This window comes from Macaca nemestrina, chromosome 2 (genome assembly GCF_043159975.1).
Source record: "Macaca nemestrina isolate mMacNem1 chromosome 2, mMacNem.hap1, whole genome shotgun sequence".
Lineage (NCBI taxonomy): Eukaryota > Metazoa > Chordata > Mammalia > Primates > Cercopithecidae > Macaca > Macaca nemestrina.
Genome location: NC_092126.1, coordinates 5564648 through 5585500, shown reverse-complemented (window position 1 = coordinate 5585500; position 20853 = coordinate 5564648). Strand labels below are relative to the sequence as shown.

The 20853-nt window shown below is 37.3% G+C and overlaps 1 protein-coding gene across 2 annotated transcripts in view; it reads right to left on the bottom strand.

Moving 5' to 3' along the window:
- Positions 1–18921, bottom strand: part of LOC105470844 (fibroblast growth factor 12) — a 583980-nt gene extending 565059 nt beyond the window's left edge. Inside the window, exons 1-2 of one of the 2 annotated variants that reach the window (XM_011723103.2) lie at positions 18792–18921; positions 18490–18632 (exon numbers count right to left, since the gene is read on the bottom strand). In XM_011723103.2, the coding sequence (XP_011721405.1) occupies positions 18490–18502 (13 nt within the window). In that variant the 5' untranslated portion in view covers positions 18503–18632; positions 18792–18921. The remainder of the gene's footprint in view (positions 1–18489; positions 18633–18791) is intronic. The other variant, XM_071090651.1, reaches the window with a different exon arrangement.
- Between the last annotated feature and the right edge of the window lie 1932 nt (positions 18922–20853).

Genomic DNA, 20853 nt, shown 5'->3' with positions numbered 1-20853 from the left:
ATCATGCTGTTCCCCATTGTTCAAGAATGAGAACAACAGCTGGGCACGGTGGCTCATGCCTGTAATCCCAGTACTTTGGGAGGCTGAGGCAAATGAATCACGAGGTAAGGAGATTGAGACCATCCTGGCCAACATGGTAAAACCCCGTCTCTACTAAGAATACAAAAATTAGCTGGGCATGGGGGCATGTGCCTATAATCCCAGCTACTCGGGAGGCTGGGGCAGGAGAATCGCTTGAATTTGGAAGGCAGAGATTGCAGTGAGCCGAGATTGCGCCACTGCACTCTAGCCTGGGTGACAGAGCGAGACTTTGTCTCAAAAAAAAAAAAAAAGAATGAGAACAACAGAGAATGTTTTCTTTCTGATTTTTAGAAACAGCATAGGAATTTCTTCCACCAAGGTGGAGGAGAAACTTTTTATGCCGAACCAGATTTCCCAGGGATGAGGATTGATGACTTTCTTCCATGGACAACAGGAATTTTAGTCACATGGAATAGGATCCATTATTTAGAGGGCTCTAACAGACTGGGGTGAGAGATGAGAGGCATTTCAAAAGTGAAAGAAGGAGATCTTGAAGTGTGTGTGCTACATGTAAATCATCCCTGAGACTTTAGCTACTTTATGCCTCGGATATAATGAAAAGTGCTATAAAAATTAAATAAACAAAGATTTTACGTTACTATATTGAGGGCTTTATAGTATTCACTCAATTAACCTTCTATTGTATACTTAACATGTGCCCAGTCACTGAAATTACAAAGCAGAATGACATAGTCCTTATAGAATTAACTCAATTTATCTTCTATTGTATGCTTAACATGTGCCAAGTCACTGAAATTACAAAGAAGAAGACATAGCCCTTGCCTTCATGAAATTCACAGCCTAGAAAACAAGCTAGGACCCAAGAACTATAGTATAGCATAGAAAGAAATCAACACTACAGGAGAGATTTGAAGGACCAGGAAAAGAAGGACTTCTTAGCGGAAGAGGATCAAGGAAAAGCTTTATTGAGAAAATTAAAATCTAAGCATTTGTGGAAATACAAAGTTAATATACTTTGGGAAGATATTATAATATCACTTTCAAGTTATATTGTGCTTTGAATGAGGAATGTAATTATTGTTAATATTATATTACTGATAAAGAACTGACAATTGAACAATATATTTTTATAGTTCTTAGCTTCCCCATAATATACCATTTGCTAATTGTTAATTAAGTCATGAAACCATATATTTAACAGAATACATTACATTCTTAAGTGTTCACCGAAGACAACATTGTCTGCCTCTCCAAAATGTTTAAACTCTATGTTTATACATCTGTTGTGTGCTTTCAAGACAATGTAAACACAGAAATGTCTCAAAAATATATTGCAAAATGACATACTGAAGCTTCTTCCGGGCAACTGTCCCCTGAATTTGCTGGCTGATTTGAAATTCAATCAATACTAACCTGTACAAATAAAAAGAGCCCTGTTCTTCTAGTTTAAGAATGGTAACCCTGCTTTCAGAAGAAGCAGTGAGAACTCCAAGCCATTCTCTCTTTATGGCATTACATGACAGAGTTTGGAGTCTTGTATCTATATCCAAAGTACAGCTCCTTCATTTATGTTACTGCTTTGAAAGAACTTCTTAGAGGTTTCTAAAATCAGTATGTCCAGATCTCTGAGACTCAGAGCCACTGATTAAAATTTCAGTCATATCAAAAAATAATAGGGCTTTTGGGTGGGGGCTCATTATAATTTAGTGGAAAGTGTATTACTATGAGACTCAAGAAACCTAAGTTTCAGTCCTGACTTCACTAGGATTGAGCCAGTTTTTCCAGATAAAATGAAGAAGCTGAAAATTACTTCCAAATTCTCTTCTGACCAAGTTAAGACTCTATTATGGTGCTAGGAAAGTACGAAGTTTTCCAGTTACAAATTGGCAAGGGGATTGTTCTGGAAAATTATCGCTTGAATAGTGAGAGTTAAGACACATTTCCAATCATGAGTTTTGAAGGCAGACTTAATCACTCCCACCCCCTAGAGCCTCTAGCACTTGTTAATATCTTTATGATGGCATTTACCATATTGCAAGTTGAACACTGGTGTCTGTCTTCCATGATAGCATGGAAGGTTCATGAGGTCAGTCACTTATTCATTATCCTGTTTTGCCAACGCATGGCGATATGCATGGCTCAGGCTATGTGTCCAATGTATGCTTGAAAAGTGGAAGAATAGATGAATGAGAATGTCAAAGGTAACGTTAAAAACTTCTCTGGAGATGACCTTGGTAATTTTTCTTAAGCCAGTAACTTTTTAAAGCTATTTGCATGGTGTTTTCTCAAGGGAAGAATACCTTAATGACCCTTATGTCTGACAACCTACAGTATATTGGATAAACTGAGGGAGCTGGACAGGGCACTGCTGAGAACTCCCCAAAATGCTACATCAAGCACTTCTGAATGGAGAGCATCTTTCCACAGGGTTATTTAGTATTTTTGGATGTAAAGAGACTTCCAAGTAAGTATAAAATATTGAACACTGGCTTTTACTTTCATTCCTACATGAAACATAATTTAAAGTACAATAAATGGCACGTGTGCTTATATGTTTTGCATAAATCTTTAAAGATGGAATAAAAGAGAGAGAAGACAACAGCAAGAAAATTTTAGAACTGGAAAACCAGCTGGTGAAGGTATATTTTTCAGATCTGAGAAAGCTTAGTCCTAAGTCAGCAATGGAGAAAGTCAATAGGCAACCTAACTTGGATTGCACAATCTCCAGAAGTTTAGAAAGTGTTAGCACCAGGTTTGTCTAGGAGTGAGGTGAAGGAGAAAAGGGTAAATTATGCAAAAATGGTGGAAAGTTTGTTTTTAGGACGGTATTATAACCTCAAATCCTCTCCCAAACATCAGGCATCTAGCCAACTGCCCTCCTCAATCCCAGCGGAAGACTAGATATTTGTTCTTTGTACTGGACAGAGCAGAAACTCTCTGCATAGTGGGCAGAGTGAATACCACACTGAAAATCAGGAGGTTAAGTGAAGATTTATACGGATTACCAAAACCCACAGGACCCTCACAGCCAGGTCTTTCCCAAAGAGTCTTCTTTGAGGAATCTTGGGAAACATAAGAGGTAAGACCTAAAATATGGACCTCAGGAGCTCCACAGTGAAAAGCCACCAACATCACTCTAAAACTAAGATCACTGACAACAAGCCCCACCCATGTACACAAAGCTCCTAGTCACCTTTTTAGCCCCCTACACCCACTTTTAAAAATGAACAGGTAACCAAATATAAAAACATCTTCAGGTAATCTCTAACATGAAAGATAGAAATGAAAACAAACAAAAAGCTTACTGGAAACAGAGGTTATGGAAGGAGATTAAAACTTCTTTAAAAACGTAAATCATAAATATTCTCAGCAAAGTATTAGAAAATATCGCATCTGTGAAATAAGACGTCATAATATAAAATTAAACAAAGAAAACTGACAAATAAGCCTCTTGGAAATGAAAAATCTGATACCAGAAATTAAAGATAACATCTAAGAAAAAGATTAAAAGATAAATTTGGGCCCATAATCTAGAAAATAGAGAAAAGGCAAAAGAGATAGAGAATAGGAAATAAAACATATGAAAAATAGAAACCTATGAAAAATAATCCAAAATATAAACAAGTAAGATTTCCAGAATACCAGAACAAAATGACAATAACAACAACAACAAAAAAAAAAACAGAGAGTAGGAGATCATTAAGAAAATAATTTCAAAAACTAAATTATTTTCAATTTTCTAGAGATTAAAGAATTAAAGAAAATGTTCTAGAATTAAAGAAGAGTTTCCACAGTAAATACACAGCATAATGAGTGAAAATGAAACTATAAGCAGGCAAATTATTATCAATTTTCAAAACACTGAGAAAAAAACAGACACTAAAAGTTTTCAGAGAAAAAAAATATCAGGCATGTACAAAAAATAAGAAATCAGAATGTTAGAATGACATCAGACCAGAACTGGCAGAAAAAAGATGTTGTAATGGTGTAATTTAAGTTCTGAAGAACAATTATTTTAAACCTAGCATTCTATACCTAACCACATGATTGTTCAAATATGAGGAAAAATGAAGATATTTTCCAATATGAGAAGGCTCAGAAATTTTATTGTGTATCCTTTGTTTTAGGAAGCTGTTGGAGAATGTATTCCACCAAAATAAGAGAGTGAACTAAGAAAGAATAATACAGAGGATGCAGGAGAACAAGAGATCCAAGCAGACACCTGCAAAAATTTTCTAGGGTGATGGATAAAGAAACCCCGGGTCCAAAGCAATGCACAGAGAAAAGTGTGCACATAGCACCCAGTCATCAGGTTCTGAGGGATAGTACTTCAAGACGAAATTGATAGAATATCTGTGCATCTGAGTGTCTTGAGATGCGATTCAGATAACTGGCAGGGACTTGGAGTTAAATATAGTACAAAGTATGTAGAAAGCTGGGCACATAAAAATAAGACAGTTATCAACCACAGAAAAAACAAAATCTTATGACAAAAGGAGGAGTAATCATAGTTTAATTTGTCTTAGTCATGAAAGTATTTACATAATCATAATCATGCAACTACTAAATACTGATCTAACAAAAATAACAATGTACCAGCCTTGGAAAGATGGTGAGATGGAAAGGATGCATGTTGTGGTGAGAATGTGATAAAAGGAGAGACTTGAAAGCTATTTCCTTGGTGGGACATCAATAAAAAGAGCTGAGAAATTAAGAGGTAGTAAGAAGAGAATATTGTTTAGCATATGAAGGTAAATATCAACAAGAGTTGAAAGTGATAGTAGAGGAAAAAAATGGGAGAGAGGACAAGAAAGTACTATATTTCACAACATACTTTCTATAACTGTGACAAAAATAGCAAGTAAAACAGAAAAAGAAAGAAGAAATCACCTCAAATTTTATGCGTGAGAGATTGTTTTTATGTTGCTTTTGCTCTAGAAGCATTTCTGATGGAATTGAGTATCACAGGAGATTGCAGTGTGTTCCCCAGCATCCTCCCGTCTTTACTAAGACACGATTCAATGGGGTCAGTTGAGATTAAAAGAGGTTGCTCAGAGAAAAGACAAGGCTGTCGTTGCCATCTGTCTAACCGCACCTTATGGTTATTAGATGAAAATCATCTGCTGACCTTCATCTTCAAAATCTTGTTCATAAATCTTTTACCAATCAAGTTGAGACCTTCCCTATACAAGGTGCTTTCTAGATTTCAACCACTGATCATGATGATGCAGTTTGGTATGATGTGTCTTCCCGGAACAGTTTTAAGAGTTTGATTCAAAAGCATAATCTTTGTGGAGCTGCCATACTTTACAGCACTACACTGAGCTACAACAAAAGGCACACATTGGAAGTGTGGTGCTTAAATTTCATTTAAACAATTAAGCAAACTCGAATCCGTCAGACTCAGCAAAACCCCATGGCGATGATTTTGTACCAGAGCATTTTGTACCAGACACTGAAAATAATAATATCTACATTTTACTGAATGCTTATTATACGCCAGGTAGTGTGGTAAATACTTATATTATCTTATTTAATAGTCAAAACAACCCTATAAATATCTACTGTTATTATCTCCGTTATATAGATAAGGAAATCTAGGATTATGGAGATTAGGACCCTTGCCCAGTGTCTTCAGCTAGGAATTAGGCAGATAAAAATCAAGACTAGAACTGGATTCAGAAACCCCTCTTTTAGAATTCTGTCTTCTCTAAAGAAGGGTCATCAGAATACCAAAAATATGCCATTGAAAGAGTGATGGGTGAGTTTGGAGACAAACGTATTTCTGACATGAGTCTTCATATATTTAAGCATAGAAGAGTTTGAGAAAATTCATATAACACAGTTGCAAAATGCACGCATATTAGTACTTGTGTCATTTTTACTCCATTATAATTCTGAGTCTTAATAATTTATAGATCTTAAGGAAATAATTTTTAAGACTGACACTTTTCAAAAGATTATTTTCAAAAGGACCTTTACCCTAGAATACTAGTCTATAAATTTCAATGCTGGAATTTTGGAGAGTTGAGAGCCAAAAGTGAACAGGAATGAAATTCATTGTTCCATTAAGCAAGAGAAGTATGTTAGCGGCAGAGAGATTGGCAAAAATCGGAGTGAAATACTGGGTCACAGTATTTCTTCTGGCCCTGACAGTGTGCTTGTACGTATGCCTTGCTTTGCACAGTAGATGTGTTCTTCAAAAGCTAGTGAATAATTAAAGCTTTGTAAGTAGAATTGTATTCTAGAAGCCCTAGGAATCTAATTTTTTAAAGATGATTACAGTAATCAATGTTTTTGAAATGTAAATGAAATCATCACCTACATTACATAATTTGTAACAGGCTTCCACAATTTGCTTGCAACCTTTCTTCCTTTCTTACATGATTCATCATCTACTGTATCCTGTCCCAACCCTACATGGTTCATGAGGGAAGAATATCAGTACTATATTCAGCCCCTAAAACAGTGTCCAGCACAATAAACGGACACTGGATGAATGAACTAAGCAATCCATTAATCTTTTCCTAGTTACTACATGTATATTAATGTCTCTCTACCTTTGCATATAATATTTCACAGCCTAGAATGATTTTCCAATGTTTTCATTTTATCCCTTCTGCAACAGTGAGTTCATATGTCAACTCCTTTCTAGATGTCGAATTCCTCTCTATATTCCCAAAAGATTACATTTATATATTTAGTGTAATAGGGGATAGTTTAAACCTTATCTTAGTCATTGGTTTCTGGCCTATAACAGCTAGCCAGAGCAATACACACAGACAATATGATGGTAAAAGTAAATTTAATCTAAATTTTCACACGCATGGCCAACTGTCAGTTCTTCCTAGGTTTCTGTTTATGCATATCTTCAAAAGCTAATTTGTGAAGCGTTCTTGAGGTCAGTAACTTCGTGGTTTTTCATGTCTAGCACCAGTGACAAGCAATGTGCATGGCACAGATAAATGGATACGTCCAAGCATGGATCCTTGTATTAATTAATTAGCCAGTGTGGTTGTGGGTAATGCTGGGCTAATTGTCTATGTGTGATCTCATTGACTCTTTTAAGCTATGGAATTCCCTCATGAGAATGCTATCCCTGATCCCTTATTCTGATATTTCTGAATAATCAGCAAAATACACATCTATTTCTAGATTGAATTCCCAAGTGCAAGAGGATCTTAGACTAGATTGTCTACACCAGGGTTTCTCAAAGATCTAGACTAGCAGCATCAGCACCTTCTGGGAACTTGTAGAAAAGCAAAAAAAAAAAAAGCCCAGGCTCACTCTGGGTTCACTGAATCAGAAACTCAAGGGGTGGGGCCCAGTGATCTGTGTTTTGGTACACACTGAAGTTTGAAAACTGGTCAGAAAGTTGTCCTTACTCTTCTGACATGAACAATGCAATGTTTCCTGGACCCAACCAACGACGTCAACATCCCTGTTAAAATAGTCAGGTTCTTTCTTCTGAAGAAATTAGACTTCATTGTAAGCCAGACAATGGGAATAAAATAGTAAACCTATGATTTAAAAAATCAGTATAGTAATCAATTGATGTCACTGTTATTCAGTTTTTATTGCATAATTTAAAACGAGTATATCTTAACTACATTGTTTTAAACTGCATACCACAGCTGCATGGCGTTCTATGGTTCCAAACAGATAAAAATGAGTGAAATAAAACTAGGCAAGGTGAAGAGGAATCTTAAGGATTTTAAGTAAAGAATCCAGCCCCATATAGAAGCAGAGGAAGTAGTAAGCCTAAGGGTCAAATACTAACAACAAGAATAACAACCGTAGCAGCTGTGATTATTGAGTACTAATTTTAAGCTTGGTTCTTTATATATATTTTCCTCATTTGTCTCCATCTAGAAAGAGAGTCATTGTACAAATTAGGAAGCAAGGATACAGAAATATATCTTACCCAAGTTACAAAGACTAAAATGTTGTTAGTTATGTGTTTGATTTCAAGTCTTATGATCTTTCTACCACACCACTGAGCTGCCCAGGTAAGCAGAACAGTTTTTCAGTGTGAGGGTTAGAAAAAGAATCTGCAACTCGGTGCTTAATTAAGTCCCTAGGGGTGGAAGCCGACTTAAGGCACATAAGAGCGGTGGGTTCTTTCTTGAACCCACCTGGAAAGAACCCACCTGATAACAGGCAGGAAGTCCCAGCGATTCCTCAGGTCTGTATCTCACTGGCCCAGGGCTTGAGTGAGACTAAGCCTGCAGAGATTGGGTATTCTGAAGGTTAATAAAATCTGTACATACACAATGGGACTAGTTTTTCAGTAACAAAGGAAGGTTGATTGGCTTATAAGACTATGCTAAAGTATGCCTTAGGTGTTAAGTAGTGGATAAGCTCATAGACTCTGAAGCCAGTCTGCAACTTACTAGCTGTGTGACCTGGGCAAATTACTTAACATCTCTATGCCTGACTTTTCTCATCCCTAAAATAGGGATGACAATAGTGCTTGCCTCATTGGGTTTTTATGAGGCTTAAGTGAGTCAATATATGTAAAGTACAGTGCCTAAACATAGTAAAAGCTGCATAAGCATTATTTCAAAAGACTCAGTTATCTTTTCAAATGTCCTTTCAATGTTTGACATGAATAAAGCACGAAAGCATGAAGAATAAAGAGCTTTTTTAAGTTTAGCTGGATCTGTTTAAATTTATAACTGAGTCCAACACCTATTACAGTTTTTTTTTCCCATAAAGCATAGAAAAAAAATCTGCTTTATGGGAAAAAGCTGTAATAAAATATTGATAAAAGATTTGAAAAAGGATAAAAGCCCACTCATAATTCAATCATCATTATCCAAATATTGCCACTTTTTACATAATACAATCTACTATTTGTCAATGACCAAATTTTACATTATTATAATTAGTGCATATATCCACATGTACTATTTTTATAATTACCCTTATGTCATAAATACTTCTGATTATAACTCATGTTCATAAACATGTTAATGACTGTTAGATATTTCCCTTTCTTTTATTCTTTGCATAATCAAGAAATTCAGTTTATTAACCATGAAACCCTTAGACCTTGGATAACTTTCATCTGATAGTAGAAAATGCTTCTTCTATCTAAAATGATCAGTAGTAAATCAAACATTGGAAGACATAGTTATTGGTTTTTAAATTGTTTGAAGGCAATGAAGGACTGAGTGCAATTGTTTTTAAATAATATATTACTAATGATTGAGAACTAAAGAAAATCAAACTTCCTATCAGTAATGTCAGTAAAACACTCAGCCCTTGGACTGTTTGTCATTATTCTGTTAGTCTTTCTTTCTTTTTTTTTTTTTTTTTAGCAAGAAGGTGCTAGTTAGGGCTGGCGGAGAGAAGAAAACCATATCCACCAAATCAACTTCACATATGACTGTTGTATAAATAAACTCATCTTAATTGTAAAGAGGACACATATGAGGGTGAAGAAAAGACGTTATAAAAACATAATGTACAATCTGCTAAGCAAAAATGCCATCAAGTTCGCCAAAAGAGATAGGAGAGAACAAGCAGCTGATCATAAATCTTTAAACGGAATGTATCCACTGTAGTTCCTATATAAACACTTCACAAATGCTGGATTTTCAATCCCAGAAGTGAAAAGAATCTTGCCTCTAATCCACTGTTGTTTTGCAGATGAAGAACAAGGCCTTAGAAAGAAAGCCACCAGCTCAACCTGAAGATGGGGCGGGAATTAGGATTCAAATCCAGGTCTCCAGATTCCCAAGACAGGGTCTTTTCCACAAGGCCACTGCAGCCATCCGTCAATTCAGACGTACACTACACTGTGACCTATGTGGTCACAATCATGCTATATACAAACTTTAGCCAAGTAGCACTTTTTCCTCTGTCTTAGTGCTTTCTCACTCAGAATCACATTAACTGCTCAATAGAGTTATAAATCCAACAACTTCAGTTGAACAATTCACAGCATCGAAAAGCTAGCTCAAACTCAAACTGAGTCCTTAAAATTTGATGTGGTAATTATGATCATGCTGTTTTATTTTCTATAGAAGTTAAGCCTAAAGAGGATCAAGAAAGAATACAAACAAGCTTAAAATAACAATTTCTTTGTAACAAGAAAATAAAAAATCAATAATGGGCAAACTAAGAGAGAGAGAGAGAGAGAGAGAGAGAGATTTAGTACATTGAGGTTCATCCATGGAATAAATAGAGGAACCATAACCTGATCCCAGATCTTCTAGCATTTAACAGGTTAGATTAGAATAATCTAAGTAGTCTGTTAGATTAATCCATTAGAATATTAGTTATATTTCATTGGAACATGCACCATCTGTATTGTATACCTCAGTGTATCACCAGAGTATACAATATCATAATCCCACCAGTGTGCATACTGCAGGTAGAAAGCCTCAGCCTTAGAACAGCTAACAAATAGCAGGTTCTAAGGAAATACTGCTTATTGAATCAATCAACCAATGGTCTTATTTTAAAAGACTGGCACTGATTGGTCTGTGCTATTGCTTTAGTTGTCTCCCTCACATTTATGTTATTGTTATTGAGGGTTTTGCTGTATTTGCATAATCTGTTTGTTTTTTATGCTAATGCAAATCACAGCCCATAGTAAAAAAAAAAGGACTCATTTCATCTCATCTTAAATTATCTGTAGGCTTGCAAATAAACAGTGATTTACATGGAAACTTTTATCTTGATACATAGCAAATATTTCTCTTTTAAATCCCAGAAGAAAGAAAGAAGTAAACCAAATTCAATTTTAAATAGTGCTAGAAATGTTGAAAATAGTTTGAAATGAAAGAAAACCCTTTAGATAAAATGTATAAATAGTCTAATTTAAAATTTTCCAGATTTAAACAGTTAGAATGATCATATAATAAATCTTATATAATAGTCTTGTTTGTAGAGAATCTAACCCCAATTTATTAAAATATGTGAAAGAGACTAAGGGCAAAAAAAAAAAAAAAAAAAAGATAGAAAGAAAAGAAAGAAAAACAGCCCAACACATTTTGAAGCAGAAAGCGTATCTAGATTTTTCAGTTCCCAAGTATCTGAAAAGAAATTTCGCAATTTACCTGTGTTGAGGTTTGTTCAATCTGTTTGAGTGCTATCAGTACTGGAGGATTCGAGGAAAACCTGATTGTTTCGCGTGGGTGATAATTGTAGAAGTGAATGAGGTAGGGAGACACTGGCATTGCTGCCTCCTCCTGCCTGCTTGTTAAAGGAATCTTTGGTGCGTTTAGTTATCTTCTGAACGGCCTCTGAAAGTTTCTGGATTCTTTTTCTGCAGTCTAGTCCCTTTGGGCTGCTTCTCAGGCTAATGGCCAATCCACAAACAAGAGAGAAACGAAAACCTAACCACAGAACGGCAGCTTCCCTTTACTTCTTTCTCATAGTTTAAAGTCTCACTTTTAATTATGTGTGCTTTTTGAATCATTAGTCACGGGGCGTGTTTCAGGTAAAAAGCCAGGCAGAGTATGCACTACAGAAAAAAGAAAAGATCTGTGAAGGGGCAACAGGTGTCCTTTGGGACTTCTGCCTAGGTGCCATCAGTGGCATCGCAGCAGTTAAATACCACGGCCTCCCTGGGTGGGAGTCTCACATTCCCAAAGACAAGGAGACAGGGACTATTTCAAAAAGTAACTGGAGAGATGAGAAAGCTAAAATTAGAACTATTGACATAGATCCTAAAAAAATCCTACCGTGCTCTGCATGCAAGGATGCTAATAAGGAGATGAGGAAGAAGATGCTGGGGAAAATGGCATGTCATCTTAGCCTCAAACTCCTGCCATCTATTTTGCATATCTATTTTCAATCCCAAGTCTGTAGTACAGAAATGAAATCTTTCTTCTACACACACTCTCTTAACTCTAAAGAGGGTGATAATAAAAGACAAGGCCCAGGCAGTAGGAGTCCTACAGTGCTCTTGATAAAGAACACATGTATGTGTTAGAGTTTCATAGAAACCATCTTGGAGCTTATCTGTGGATTCATAATTGAGGATGTACATCCTCATCACCTGAGTGCTTCTTAAATATCTGAGTTGCAGGTATTACAGGATGTCCAGTGGTTCTGAGATGTACCCCTGATTAAGACCATTGTTAGTGGCCAGAATTTACACAGTTTATGTTTTAAATCCACCCAAGGTGTAATACTTGGCTCAATATATCTCCATCCCCAGACCCACAAGATGTTATATAACTGCCTCAAAACTAAGTCCTAGCAAAATAGAGACAAATTCAGGTGTTGGAGAAGTTACTATTAAAACTGTAGAATAAGCACAAAAGAAATCCCTTTTGGTAAATTTAAGTTTTTGTGGGAGTTAATGAAGATGATTTATTGAGTGTCTATGCATGTACTTGCTGCTAAATCTCCCAAAATGGCAGAGGACCAATTTCTACCATCCAGGATCTCACAGTCTAGTGTAAAGACAGACACAGTTAAAAAATGATGAAAGTCAGATTATAGTTCTAAAGAGTTATAAATACTTTATTAGCATGAGTTTTATTTAATAATCATGACATTATAGTATGGCACTTGGGATGGGTATAAGAATTCTTATTTTGCAGAGAAACAGAGGTAAGATGAGTTGCCTAAGTCATTTAGTCTTTATGAGCCTTTGTTTTGTTATAAAATAAAGTTAAAATGCCCAATCACAGGGTCTTAAGGGAGATTGTATATATTAAAAGCCTTTTGAAAAAGTACAAAGTGTTTCGTGAATGTTATTTATGGGTGTAAATATGTGACAATTCAGGAAACCCAAAATTAATAGATGCAATAAACCCTTATTGGTCACTCAGTAGCACAAACCACCATACCTAATAAGGTTGGTACTTCAAAAACTTAAAAGCATAAAAGAACAAGGATAAGGGAATGCTAAGTAGGTTGACCTCCCCCAGACCTATTACTGAGGCTAACAAGCCTCATAATAATCTAAGGCAGGAAACAGGTTAGGCAGGTAGCTAGCTAAGCGGAATAGCTTTTATAGGAGGTACGTAGCTTGAGTTCAAATGTTCTCCCACACAATAATTTTGTTTAAATAAACCAAAGGGGAAACAAAAGGCAGGGCAGGAATTATGGCTGTGGAATGTTAAGTGCCTCTTTGGAGCTCATTAATTACTGTAAGACTTTATATTCTAGCCCCCCAGATAACCTACTAGAACTCTGAAAGATGAATGGAGAAGACCCATAAAATGTTAGAAATCAACAGCTCTTAATCCTGTTCATATATCCCTACATTGTAAGCTTTTAGAGGGCAAGTCAATAAACTATTTATATCTCTGTCCCCCGCACTTAATAATGTGCCTGGAACAATGTGGCAACTCAGTATTTTAAATTAAATGAACTGGACCCCCTTTGATATTTAAGAATCTTGATACCCAGAGAGGAAAAGATTTGTCCAAATTTACACCATGAGAGCTGGAGTGAGAACCTGTATTTCCTATGCTCAGTGACTATATATCATGATTTTACTGAATTATATTTTACTTATCTCACTATACTGGCTCAGTCTTTCATTATTGTTGTTGTTATTGTTTAACCACAAAATAGCTCTTCTTAAAACCACTTTCCAGTTCTGATGTACTAATGATTGCATAGACATTTCCTTTCTCCCCTGCAGCGTAAATCATCCTGGCTTCAGAGAAATGACTCTTCTATACCTTAAGTGTGTTGGTTCATGGCCCAGACTGAACTCGGATGGCTGGTATGAAATCTAGAACACAGAATTGAATCTTCCTCGGGAATACATGTGCAGGTCTCTCTTGAGAGAGCAAGTCAAGCCACTCCCGTCCAAGTTCTGGAATCACACTGATGTTTCTGGGAGCCCTCCTGGTACCTAAATTTCCTGCACTTCTCCCAACTTACAATCTTCTGGATCCATGAAGTCGGCCTAAAAAACTAATTAAGGCTATCCAACGCATATAATCTGAGTCCCCACTATGCAAACTAAAATGTTCTACCTGAGATAGACACCTAGGTGGTTGCTGGAAAGTTAAAGGCTCAGATTTTTCCCACAAGAAGGTTAATATAGTAGTGAAACTGGAAGAGTGAAATTGTCAAGATCAGAGATTGCATTTTAGTTTCAGAACTAGGCACATTGGGTACATATCGGATGCTCAGTAAATATTTGTTTAAATAAAAAGCACAAAAATCACAATGTTGATTGTAAGAAATGCCAGTATGTGAGGGACAAACAAGTACTTAGGTCATATAAAATATACCAATAAATATTAATTTAATGTGGCAAGGGACATGTCAAAGGAATCTCAAAAGGGTTGAACAGAGAGGTATGACAATAGAAAAGGATAAAGCTGTATTTACTCTGTTTAGAAGTGCCTTGATTTAAGTAGTCAAATATCACATTACCATGAGTTAACAGCAGACTTTGTCAGGAGCTTAACATGAACGTACAGAATAAATATTTAAGGATAATTGGGGGTTGAAAGTAAGTGATTGGAGGATGAGCAGCAAGGGTATTTAAAAGTAAGTTTGTTTTCTGATCTAACTATGAGACACGCAGTGTCTTTTTCATTTCATTTTTGTTGTTTCCAAAAACAACCAGAAGACCTAGAACATGATCCCATATCCACGAGCCTTCATATTTATTAGTCAGATAATATCAAATCTTCTCTACTGAGGTGCCTGGAGTGGTGTCATTCATTCTCAGATACAATCAGTTCCCCGAGATCGACACCAGTGCTTCTTAAATGTTAAGGTGCATAGAAATGACCATTAGATTTTGTTGAAATCCAGATTTGATTTGGTAGATCTGGAGTAGGGACTGAGATTCTGTATTTCTAACAAATTCCCAGGTGATGCAAATGCTGCCGGTCTGTAGAACACCAGTAGTAATGCCCTACATCAGTGGTTAACTCTGGTCATCCATTAGCATCACTTGGGAGCCATTTAAAAATACTTATGCCAAGATCCCACCCCAGAACTAATTAAACCCAAATTATTAGGGGTATGGCCTAAGCATCTTTACATTTGAAAAGCTCTACAGGTGTTTCTATAGGTAATATGCCAGCTTGAGGCTGGAAATCTACCTAGACAAAGAAAAGTGTGATATAGGTGGGGGTCAGTGGGAGGTGAGTGTGTGTGTGTGTGTGTGTGTGTGTGAGAGAGAGAGAGAGAGAGAGAGAGAGAGAGAAGAGGAGAGGAAAGAGGAGGGGAGAATAGAGGAGAAAGGAGGAAAGAAGAAAGGAGGGGAGGGAAGGGGAGGAGAGAAGAAGGGCCAGAAAATGAGAGAAGAAAAGAGGGGAGGGGAGGGGAGGGGGAGAGGAAGGAAGAGGAGGAGAGCAAGGGAGGGAGGGGGAAGGAAGAAAGGGAGGAAGGGAAAAGGGAGGGAGGGAGGAAGGAGGGAAGGAAGGAAGGAAGGAAGGAAGGAAGGAAGGAAGGAAGGAAGGAAGGAAAAAAGCCTCTTTCCTCACTCTAAATCATGCTTCTCAAACATTAATGTGCATACAAATTACCTAGGTATTTTGTCAAAATTCTAATTCTGACTCAATAGACCTGGAGTAAATATGGAGATTCTGCAGTTCTGAAAAATTTGTCTGCAAAGCACATTTTGACTATCAAGAGTCTAAATCAGTGGTTTTCAAACACTGCTGTACCTAGGGACCTCTAAAGGAAACATATATGCTTTTTTCTTCCACCCCAATATTCTAATTTCTTGGTATGCAGTGCCATCCCAGGATGAGTATGTTTAGAAAGTATGTCAGGTGATTCTAGTGTGCAGCAAACTTTGTGCACCACTTGTCTAAATACTAAACATTTTAACTCATTTAAGAATCTCAAGCCCTTAAGATATGCAAGGCACAAATTCCATCAGAGCTGCTAGGACTGTGTACCAACCCAAAGCTTTGAGACAATGTTAAGTACATGGTGCACAAAAATCACTGAAATTAGATCATGAATTAAACCTCAGGTCAATTGATTTATTTTCCTCTCTTCTTTATGGTGTATGACAGGGAGTGATGCAAAATTGTAAATAAGGAAGCAAAAATAAATTGATCTTATTTGTAAATAGCTGAAGTTCAACTTTCCGGACTCTGGACAACTGCTCTAAGAAAGGTTTTCAAATGCTAGAGGTAACGTGAAGGTTGTCAAGTGTTGGCGATGGGATTCAAGACTAAACGGGCCATTAGATCGGGGTATGGGATAGAGAACTCTGGAATCCTCAACTGAATCATACAATATGACTCTATCTTTAAAGAGTTTCTAATAGAAAAGTATTATGTATAGATACATTAGGGAATGTCTTCCTAGAATTAGATTTGAATCTGTTGGGGGAAGAAGTTTGTACATGGCAGCATAAAACGTGAAAGATGCACCAATTAGAGTATTGCACCAATACACATTCCTCTTAATACACTCTTTTTGGCTGGAATAAAAATTTCAAGTTAGCTACCATCGTTAGCCGTGCCATTTGCATCAACTTAGAAAGTCAGGCCAGTGTATAAGTAATAAGCCATTCTTAATCTGATTGTCAAGCAGCTAACAAAGCTTCATTAAGAAAGTCCAGGAACTAACATGCATAAAGACTTTCATCATATTTTTTTTTTCAGAGGCAATTATGAGACTTCGGCAAAATGACCACAGTGTTGGCCTACGGCAAAAGTCTTCATTGTCTTTGGATCAGTGCTGTGATTCACTGTATCATTGCTGTCTGGATTGACATAAAACTTCTGAACTGATTCTTTTTGGATATATTTCTGAGATTCTTTCTCCTTTCTGAACTCAAAAGACTGAAAGAATAGCTAGAACTTTACTGTTAGCAATCTGACCATTAAACCACCTGGAATGCTGAGTGACACGTAGCATGTTTTACGGGCAACGAAGGAAAATAAAAGATTACTGCTGAGAAATACAGCCTCTTTTTATGATTGCCCAGGAATTAGTATACACATTGGAGGCAAAACTGTTACCAAGAACCCTTGTCAAATAACTAAATTTAGTGAACAAATACCAGGTGTCATCGAAGCAAGAAAAACTGTTTCATAGTAAAATGATACTCTTTTTCTGTTGTTAACCTTATGTCCCAGAAATACTTAGTCAACTAGAATATTACAAACCTTTATGTGTTAAGAACTGGCTTTTTATTTTAAAATGGAGTTTATAATAGAGTTAATAATATACGCCTCAAGTATATTTATAGACATGGATTCTCTCATATGTGTACATCATTGTCAGACATGGAGATGCCCATCAACGTATCATAAGAATAATTTGCCGGAACTGAAAATTGCCGGCTAGTCTTAATCCATGTTGATTCAGCTCTTTTTATACTGTAAATGCTTGCCTAGGTTCAAGTACTTTAAATCTGCCAATTAAATACTTAAAATACTGTATTGAACATAGAACTGCTATCATTCAACACTCCAGTTTCATTAATCAGCCCAGAAATAGGTAACTCACCACCATTCTCTGATCCTAAGTACATTACCACAGTGACTGACATTCCTGGTTTAAAAATAAAATCTTGTTTCAAATATAGCTTCCCGAGTTCTGGGTAATGAATATAGTTTCATAAAAGTTGACATCATTTCTTCTGATTTCACCAGAATTAAATACATCCAGTATGCCTCCTGGATATCTGACCACCATATCACTCAAGGCTCTCACAACCTGGTGGGCGTTTTAAGGAAAAGGAGAAACAGACCTGCATAGATGGGGTTAAATCCAAAAGATATCTAATCTTGTGATTAGAATACTCATTGTGTTTATGTGTGTTCAATAGGCCATTCAGAAGTTGATTTTTACAGTTCATTTATCAGTTGGTATGTATACATTATGCAGATTTGCTTATGAGGAGAACATTGAAATATACATGTCCAGAACTAGTAAATGCATTATGCTTGGAAACCAAGCAGTACTCCCATACACTGTTCTTCTTAGAGGTCAGTTCTAACGCATGCTGTTCCAAATAGACCCAATTTCTCTGCTGATATATATTCAAAATGCAGTAGGATGTGGTCATACACACCCAGAAATACCATCTTCATGAGGTGGGGGTGGTGAAATTCAAATATATATATATATATTTTTAGCAATGCATTATTGGATATCAGATACAAACGTGCCTGTCAGCAATTCTAAAGCAAATGAAATAGATTTATCTGAGTCCATCCATTATAAAGAAAAGATATTGCTTTACCAACACATACCTCCTCCTCCTCCATTTTGGGGGGACTCTCCCCACCTCCCCCCAAAAAACTCATCACACTTCACTACGCAACTGATGGAGTATTAAACACTGTCTTCCAAGCTGTGGGAGTGAAAAAGAAGTCGCCTTCCTGCCACACTTCCCCAGTGCTGCAACGGACATAGCATCTCCTCCTCTATCGACCTAGTGTGATGCTCGCTCCCCAAGCACTGCAGTCCCCTCGCCGAGGATTGCCTTGGCCACACGCACATGCAGCGGGAAGTCCCCCGATAGGGACAACCACATACCTTTGCTCTCCATTTCGGTCCCTTTCGAGTGCTGGGAAGTTCAATGGAAGTTGGCCGGAAGATGTGGGCCCGCTTCAGATTCCCAAATCTGGGAAGCCAATCTGATGATTTCGCCCGTACTTCCTTCCTTCCCCTCAGGCTTCCTGAAAGATGGGATTTCTTAAACCTTGAAGCTGCAATCAGCCACCAAAGGACACTTAGGAGCAGCAGCAGATTGCCTCTACAGGGGATACGTTGCGACGCGCATCTGATACTGAAATGCATGCACGGTGCCCGCTTAGATTTTTTTTTTTTTTTTTTACCTGGGTCTGGAAGCTGCAGGCAGGAGCTGTCCTCCGAGCGTGGTGCTGCAGGTGTAGTGACAGATCATCCCACTTTGCTCTCTGGATGTACAGCAGATTTGCATGGGCGCTGGCACGCATGCGCAGGGCGTCCCCCCTCCCCTTTTCACCGCCTCCCGCTCCCCCGCCCCCTTCGCCTCGCTCCCCAATACGGTCCTCAGTTATCCCAGCTGAGGAGCTGTAGCATTCGGTCACAGGGAAGCGCTGCTAAAAATAAACGCCGGACCGGATTTTCCTCTGCAAACTAGAAAATGGATTGGACTGGTACTGCGTGCATCAGGACGAATTACTGAAGTCTTAGAGGAGGCTAGTGTCTCCAGGCAGGGTATGGTTTTATTCAGAAGGCAGAGAGGAGAGATTTACGAATCGTTTTTAATGTTCACAATTTGGGTTTCTCTTTCTACTTGCTGCAGTAACTTTCCAGCTGTCTGCTTCCCTCTCCTCTCCCCACTGACTTCACATTGCTTGCTATATTCCTGTATGTGTTTTGTTTTTCGAGAGTGGGGTGAGAGTACTTATGGAACTGTCAAAGGTTAATATTCTCTCGCTTCTTTGTTAGTCAGACTCAGTGTTTTCCTGCCTGCCTCCACCTCAAAACTGTTCCATGAGCAGGCTCCAAGGCTTCTAAAGTTTTTCAAACAAAGCCACTGAGGATATTTTGAGGTGCTCTTTTTAGCTTTTTTCCAACAACCTGCAAGAAGTCCCCAAAGGTGGGGAGACACCTTTTTGATACAAGTACTTCCAAATGCAATACCTAATCATTTTTGTGAAGTTGCAGAGATAGAATATTTCTCTTGTACAGAGCTCTAGAGGAAGATGCAAAACCAAAAACCTCCTGAAGTACTACCTTCATATCAAAATATTTCTAAAGCCCACACTGTATTTAGTTTATATGCAAAATGTTTAATAGGAAAAATTGTGTTGGATTTACTACTTTCATTTTTTTTTCAATAGTCCAGATTTTCCTGAGGTGATCATCTCTCCTTGAGAATAATAATCTTATTCTCCAGAAGTCCAGAAAACCCTGTTATTTGGAATGGTTAAGGAAGGAGATGTGCAGATTCGTCACGTATTCTAGTTCACAAAAGATCCTTCCACAGTAGGCTTCTAGTCGCAATTTTCAAAACATTGAAATATAATAAAATGTACTCCCAACAAGAAACCTGGAGTTATCTCTAATTTAATCTTTTTCTGGTGATTCAGAGGGCATCCTTTGATTTTTCCAATGCCTTAGGGCCATGATTACAAATATTAACCATGGATGGTTCAGCCACACATGGACATTATTAGTGGAGGACTCCCACTAATGAACTGCGTGGGTCAGCAACACCTGGATCCATTCAGCATTTAAGAGTATCGGATTGCAGAGGCCACAGCCTAGGGCCTACTAGTTTTTAGGTTCTCCAATTGTACGCCAAAGTACATGTTAGGAAGAATCACAAAACTCAGGATTTCTTTTCAGTGTTGAATAGGCTTAGAAAGTAGGCTAAGGGTAGGAGTAGTGTTCCTCCTTAAGAACAACAGCCTATTTCATTGAGATAAATAATTTCTGCTCTTAATACTGCACCCCATTACATGCTCATTCCTTCTCAAAGGTTTTAGAACAGGAGATATCTTTAGAATGCATCTCTGTGTACTCTTCATATTTATTCTTTTACAGATGGAGAAGCTAAAGGCAGGGGAGGAGTGGCACATGATAAGAGTCACATGGTGAACCAGATCTGGGTTCAGAACCTAAGCGTCATACTTCAAAGGCAGAGGCAAGCCATCTAATCCAGAATGCTTTTTCATATAACTGCCTTCCCATTATCTACAGTGAATAAGAACAGGGAGAACCTTCTAGTTCATAATTTATCATTATTTTTATACATAATTTTAAGAACCCAGATGCTTTATTAAATAGAAAGCAAATCAAATTTAATGCAAAATTTGTGGTCTGACATTCAAGATCTTTCCATTCTTCTCCAAGCTTAACTCCTAGACATATCCTAAACAAACCTCAATATTTTCCTTTTTTTTAAAC